Here is a 7,724-nt window from a genome sequence, read left to right on the forward strand (position 1 = left end):
TATATATATAAAATATATATATATATACACAATCCTAAGGCTTCATAAAACTTACTAAAAATGTAGTGGGAGAGCAATCCCTTATCTTAAAGTAGCAACAGATGATTTTGCCTTTAAAAAAATATTTTTACTGCTATAACGTAGCAGTTTCAAAGAGATGATGTCAAATACTAAATAAAAGTTTTTAGTCATTCACAAACATGCTCCCAGTCATATCCCCTTCCTCTGCTATCTACTCCCTCAAAGGTTTCCTTCAACTCTAACTTTATATATTTTCTCTATAGGAGTAGCTATTACTTCAACCTTTGGCTCAACTGCTTTCCTTGAAAGCAATATACAATTTCAGTTAAGATGCTACTCTTTTTTAATAGAAAAATCCACATAACTGGAAATAACATTTGTAAAAAAGTTATGCAATCATGAATTTGGTTTTTGGGTTTTTTTTTTCCTTTCTTTAAATATTATTGACAGAAAAATCCACCTCAAGTGGCACACTTACTTCATGACTTAACAGCTATTATAGAAATTGGTGGAATCAGAAATATTATTTAGATGCCATTTGCCCCCAACAACTCCAGAAAAGCTGAATTAACTGCACTAGACAAAAATAGCTGTCAGTCATCTCCTAGTCATGATACCTTTCTCCAAGAGACCTGACCTATTTGGAGCTATTATGTGTATCAACTGCCAAAGGACACCAGCTACATTATCAGGATCACTGTTCAATTACCAATCTACCTCAGGAAGTGTCTATAAGGAGGGGAGCAAGAAAAAAAAAGCCTCAAGGAAAGGCTCATCAGCTGCTGAAATGCTAAAGGATAATGCCAGAGCTGTCAGTGTCAGGGAAATCAAGACCTGCCATGCAGATTTAGCTTGCCTGGAACTGCTGTTAGATGGCCAACTAACTGCCAGTGCTGGCTGAGGATTGTCACAAGTTCAAATGAACAGACAGGGTGGGTAAAAAATAGCAAGTGTTGCAGCCCAAGGCTTGCTCCACAGGGAAGGAACTGGAAAGAAACAAAACAAAACCCATCTTTCTGTAGGAGAGGGCATGACTCTGTAGTTCTGCATTTCTCAAGGCTCAGTGGTGCACTTGGATATCTGTTTGCACCCATACCTGTGTCTGCCTTGACTTTTGGGTAAGTTTTGACCATCCCTGCAAGTCTGTGCACTTGAGTTCCAGCACCTACAAATCACCAAAGATCCACTGTCTCTCACATGCATTTAGTCATAGCTGCTCCTGTAAGGAAGTATCAAAAATGTTTTTACAGTAGAGTGACATTAACACAAGTGAGTCTATTGGCCTGATTCCACTGAGCATGAAAAAAAATCTAGTCCTTTAAAGGAGACAGTTTTCCAGTGTAAGAAAAAGTAATTTCAATATATCAAAGCATTCAGCCAAACAATCTGCCAATGATTAGGTTTGTTACAATCCTCTAGCAACCCATAGCAGCTTTTTTTTTTTAATTAGTTCTTCAGAGGCTCAATTCTTAAAACTTTCATAGTACAGAGAACTTCTGAAAACAAAATGCCCAAGCTACCTCCGTGAACGAATCTACTGATGACACAGCAGCACTTGCAACGGGAGTCTGCTGGGCCAGGTTCTCCAGCAGTTCCACTGAGATTCCAATCTGGGCCACCGTTGGCGTCTGAGGGAGGTTCATGGCACCAAAGGGATGTTGACTTCCCTTTCCTGAAAGCACCACAAACAGCACATGTTAGCTTTGGCATGCATGTAAAGACTGTGTTATGTGAACCACGATGTTTCTTCTCTAGAAGGAATTCCTCAACTCCCAGCAGAGAGATCTCCCTGTCTCTGGAGCACAGAAAAATCACACAGTCCAAGTACATACAAGCATAACAGTAACTTTTTTCCCCACTTGTCAACATATTTCCAGTAAGGGTGCAAAATCCCAGCTCAAGGTTTGTTTTCTACTTTTACCACAACTGAAACATTAAAATACATCACAACTCCAAGGGAAGGAGTATTTCTAAAGCCTTCTTTATACACAATCACATGAAATCCATCTACACTCAATCAGTAAAACAACATGCAGTCAGAGAATAGATAACTGCATTTACTGAAGTATCACCAGCCATTATTCCTCTCCAGATTTAAAAGTACAGACAAGCCAGTAACAGTGACAACTGGCAGCAACTGACATTCTTCTAAAGCTTGATTCTCTACAACCAAACTGTTTCCCTGCAGCATATCTTCCTGCTTTGCTGACAAGGATGGCCAGCAAAACATTCTTCCACAACATTAGGTTGCCCAAGGAAGTTGTGGATTCCCCCTCCCTGGAAGTGTTGAAGGCCAGGTTGGATGAGGCTTTGAGCAACCTGATCTAGTGGAAGATGTCCCTGCTGCTGGCAGGGGGGTTGGAACTGGATGATCCTTAAGGTCCCTTCCAATCCAAACCATTCTATGATTCTATTTTCCAAAGCAACCTAAACCCAACACCTGTGGCAGAAACCAGCAGAACCTGTCTTGCCTTCCAAGAGCAGTCATGATCAGAAACCCAAGCAAAAAGCTTGCATTTTTTAATCACACCATGTGAACTGACCACGATCCCTCACGTTGAGTGACAAAGCTCACAGCGATTCCCTTCATGAATGAACACAGTTAGTGCTACCAGTGCAGCTCCAACAGGCACCAAGGGATCTTGATCTCACTACAACACCTGAGTGCAGCTGCAGTTTATTACACAAGGGCAGAAATTACACAATTGCAAGAAATCAACTCAGCCTCTTTCACAAAGGTATATTGCTACCTTATGCCTCTTGGCACTAAAGAAGCCACTCAGCTTTGTGAAGGCCAGCAATCCTCTCTTCTGCCTTGACTAGAGGCTGTGAAGCATTTCACTTGTAATGAAAAATCCAAAAGTGGGAAGAGTAAGAGACTGAAAGAACATACATTGACTGTCACCCCACTGAGGGGTGGGGAAGTGACCAGAAAACCATAAAACCTCACAAACACACATTATTCAGCTTTTAGTATGAATTCTAACTACCAATTTTGATAAGGGGAAAGGGGATTTGATTAAATAGTCTTATTTCTAGCAAACATGAAGATTGCATCTGAAGAGGAAAAAAAAAATATTCGGATTTAATGCTTATTGCAAAGCCCATCACAATCTTACATGATAATTAATCCTCAAAAATAAATGTTTAATAATGCTGGATACTTCAGGCCTTTGACTACTAAATTTCTAACCAGTATCAGCAGATGCAAGACTTCATTTCCTAAGTCAAGGGGTCAAAACAACAACAAAAAAACAAACACAAAAGAACCCACAAACCACACAAGCACGTATATTTCTAGCCTCACAGCACAGCTTTTAAGAATGGTTAAAAGTTAGCAAGAAGAACAACAGAAAAGTCTGCTTTTATATATATAAAGTTTGAACCAAGACTACTGAGAAATACAATTCAACAAACTTTTAATGATTACAGAGGAGCTCCAAAGGAATCTTTTAGAGGGTACTATGACATTCCTGTGAGACACCTTCAAAACCCAGTCTGGAAATCTCTTATTCCAAGAAGGTTACTTGAGCTTAAATAGCACCTGTAGTCAAGGAAAAAGTGTCCAGGGTCAGAATTTAGTCTCCACTCCACAAATCACTTTCTCACTATGAAGAGTGTATTCCATAAAAGTGATTTCCCCTTTAGTCCATGTACTGAGACAACCTTCTGGTATCCCACTTGGAAACACTGCAATGTTCACCTGCACTGGCTTTCCTAAGTGAGCAGAGGACAAGAAGGAGGAGAGAAGCAAACAAAAAACCCTGGGGCAATGCCATTTTACTTGCTCCTCATAGCCCAGAGGTCTCATATCCCATCCCCAGATACTGTATTTAACAACCCAACCAGTCCTTACAACAATGTGCAGGTCACACACATCACAAAACCCAGACAGTTCCAGGGCATTTCAAACACTGAACACAATATCAGAGTTACAAATGATATATTTAACCTTTCCCCAAGTCTGTGTAATAAAACACTGTGCCACTTCAGCTGGCTACTCATGTCCAAATCAGAAACACCCTGGCCCTCTTCAACACACAGCAAGAGACTGCTACAGCCACTGCTTCCCAGGGAGCTGACTAACAATCAGGGACACAAATTGGTTCCTCTCAGCAAGGGATTAAGTTCAAGCAAGCACAGCCCTCTGCAGTATTTTCACTCTGCAGCACAGCTATTGATAGAACTATTTAATATCCACTATAAGCCAAGTTGGTGTCACAAAACACGTGACATCCATGTTACACAAATTACATGTTTTCTCATAATTTCTAATGCACATATTCCTAACATAACCCAACAAAAAGCTGACAGAATCTAGACACCAATAAAAGCTCTCCAAACTGTTCCAGCTCAGTAAAAGTAACAGGCAGCCTCTTTATTACATTAGGTTTTGCAAAGCCCATGTCAGCTTCATTTTACTATTAATTCTCCCTATCAGCCTTCAGCATCCTCATATTAGCCTGCACTTACCAAGTTAAAAATATCTGTGCAACCTCCGTGTTTCTCAGCAGCCTCACCTACGGGTTTGCTTGTGTCCTGGTTAAGGACAGCTCAGACAGTGCCAGCCAAGTTAAACTATCACAGCTTGCCACACCCAGAAAAGGTGACAATGCTGAAAACACCTCAGCAAGGGAACCACTCATCTTTAAACTGCTATTTTACGTGAATGAAGCCTCGATAGTCAGGCTGCAAACAAACTTGCCCAATACTTCTTGCACAGGAGATAAAACTCCAGTTCAACTTGTTTATTCAATCTCTTTGTGGAACAGCACTGCTACCTATGACTTTGAATCAGGAGACACCAGAGCACCCCAATGTTTGCTGAAGGACATACCCTTGACATTTGTCCTCCTCCTTGTCCACTTCACAGATACATAATGGTCTCTCAACAGCCTGCTCACAAAATCAGCCTGAGGCAGTCAAATCCAAAACACAGATTTCAGCAGTCAGTAATGTCTCTCAGTGATTCCAGCTCAAGGCAGTCAAATCCAAAACACAGATTTCAGTCAGTAATGTCTCTCAGTGATTCCAGCTCTCTGGAATAATCCCTCTCTGGTCTCCCCTTTCAACAGCCTCAGAGAGTTCTCCATCAGACAATTGTTTATGGAAACTAAGGCTGTGTAGCTTATACTGACTGTACAGTCAGAGATAAGCTGCAGACAACAATGGGAACAGTGGAGGTCTCTGCTGTTCCCATCAAACACAGCACTGCCTCACAGCATTGCAAATGCATTTAACCGTGTCACAGAGCTCTTCCTCGAGAGCTGCCCTTCCTTGGAAATCAGGGCTAATCATGCAAAAAGCATCTGAAAATGTGTTTTCCCACAAAGCTGCCCGAAAGCATATATAATACAGTCTTTCAAGCGTGAGAAACATATGGCAAAAGCTGGCAAAAGAACCGCTGATACACTTCACTGTTTCACTAACAACACAACTTTGGAATATATTAAAACACACCTCCAAAAACCCCTCCTGCGGCTGCTCCCTCTTCTGAAGAAAGCCCAAATTTTTGAGGAACATAATGATCAGAATTCATTTTGCTCTGCACCTTGAGAGCCCTTATCTCAGGTCATGATGCCATCCACGACTGATTCAAAAGAAAGCATGCTATATTATGAATTAATACAACCTCAATACCTTCCTAAACAGAGATTCATGTTAAGGTTGTAGACTACACCAAAGATGTGTATTACTTTATCACAATAAAACTCAAAGCTGGTTGAGTGATGTATCCATTCCTTCAGTAAGACAAAGGTGTGTCATTGGGGGGCTTCATCATTTTTATAATATGCATGGCAAAACCCCCCCCATATATTTAGGAAAAAACACTCACACCTGCTTCAGGTGGCACCAGCATTCTCTGACTCCCATATGGGTCAGACTTCTCTGATTTAGGTCTGTATCAAAAATACTAAAACATTTGGAAAGCTGCTTTCCAACGACGATTCCCTCTACTGGAGAACTCCATAGTGCAGCTGCCCTGGATGGGAGGTGGCTGGCGGGCTGAAATCACTGCATCAGACCAGACTCATTACAAAACCTGCCTCTGTGCTACCAAGAATGCAACCGCTTAACAGTGGAAGCTGAGAGAAAACATTGCAGGCATGTCTAGACAAACGCCTGAAAAACATGCTATGGATGTTACAGAGTCATTCTTCCTTGGGGTCTCCATGCAGAAGCAGTACTGGAACACACAGCAAGCCTGCTCAAGCCACATCAGCACCACGTACAGAGAAGACAAGTGAGAAATTTCACTAGGAACACTAACATGCAGACAGACTGCTTCTAGTACCACATCTGCCAGGGACTACCTGAAAACACAGAGATCTCCCTTTTCAAGTAGCTTTTTCACAGAATCACAGAACTGCCTCAAGAGCAAAAGACCTTTTAAGATCATCGAGTCCAACCATTAACCTCACACTGACAAGTCCCCGACTAACCCATGTCCCTCAGCACTGTGTCTACACGACTCTTCAATCCCTCCAGGGATGGGGACTCCACCACTGCCCTGGGCAACCCCTTCCAATGCCTGAGAGCCCTTTCAGCAAAGAAATTCTTCCTCACATCCAATATCAACTGCCCTTGGCGCAACTTGAGGCCATTTCCTCTTGTGCTGTCACTTGTTCCTTGGTTGAACTGACAGACCCCCACCTCTCTGCATCCTCCTTTCAGGCAGTTGTTCAAAACCACCTTCAAACATTTATCCCCTTACTCATACAGTTTCACTGACTGCTACATTTCACCAGTCTTACCAGATTTCAGACCAGAAATTTTGAAGATGGCACTTGGCTTCTCATTGGTGACAAACCCCAGCAGCTGCCACACAGCCATCCCACTCTGGTCTGGATAGCAAAAATAGACAGATCCTCCCATTCCTTCTGGAAATGGTATCGTTCCCAGCATGAAGACCACTACATGGTTGATGTTTTCATAGTCCGGTAAATCAAATACAAATTTGTCTTCAGCCACTTGCTGGGGTGCTGCTTGTACCTAAAGAGAACAAAACCTTTATTAGTATTACTATATTTTTTCATCTTAGACCGTAACTGTGAATTTCCTTTTACAGAAATACACCTAAAGTGGAACATAACAAAAAGTGAGGAACGTATCAACCTAAACAGCAAATAGCCAGATAAAAACCAAACACAGCAGAAAAAACAACTGCAAAAAATATTACTGAAAAGGCACAACAATCTTGTTCTACCTGCACTGAACATATATCCCACCCGGGACTACAGGATCAGAATACCTTCGCTCCCCATGTGCGTAGGAGGAAAATAGGGTGCAGAAGAGGTTGCCAAGTCTATAAGCAGTGGCTGTTGACCACCTGGCTGGCACAACCCCAGGATCATGGAAACCTGTTCACATAGGAAATACAATAGACCTTGAGACAGGCAATAGAAGGATGGCTAAACGCCAGAGCAAAAGATACCCTTCTCGTTACCCGAGATGCCACATCCTCGCAGCCAACGCACAATCTAGCCTTAAAAAGCTGTTTTTTTTCCAAGCTCCCAGGTTGTCTCTGAGGAGCCCGAGTCTCTCCATGAACGGAGGGCCGGGGACTGTCTCCCGGCATGAGGCTCTACCACGCAGCTGCCTCTGGGGATGAGGGGCAGGAGCCAGCCCGGGCACCGGGCAGGCGTGACGAGGACGGCGAGGTCCCCTCCGCCGGGGGCCAGCCCGGGCGGAACCCAGCGAGG

The 7,724-nt window shown here is 42.7% G+C and overlaps 1 protein-coding gene across 1 annotated transcript; it reads right to left on the reverse strand.

The window, feature by feature from the left end:
- Nucleotides 1-1,541: 1,541 nt before the first annotated feature.
- Nucleotides 1,542-7,382, reverse strand: HIKESHI (heat shock protein nuclear import factor hikeshi; the record flags this gene model as incomplete). Its single annotated transcript, XM_029084197.1, has 3 exons — nucleotides 1,542-1,693; nucleotides 6,777-6,957; nucleotides 7,272-7,382. Coding segments are annotated over 3 exons (444 nt in total), but the record flags the coding sequence as incomplete, so codon positions are not given.
- Between the last annotated feature and the right edge of the window lie 342 nt (nucleotides 7,383-7,724).

The sequence above is a fragment of the Antrostomus carolinensis genome, unplaced genomic scaffold, assembly GCF_000700745.2.
Source record: "Antrostomus carolinensis isolate BGI_N321 unplaced genomic scaffold, ASM70074v2 scaffold34683, whole genome shotgun sequence".
NCBI classification, from domain to species: domain Eukaryota; kingdom Metazoa; phylum Chordata; class Aves; order Caprimulgiformes; family Caprimulgidae; genus Antrostomus; species Antrostomus carolinensis.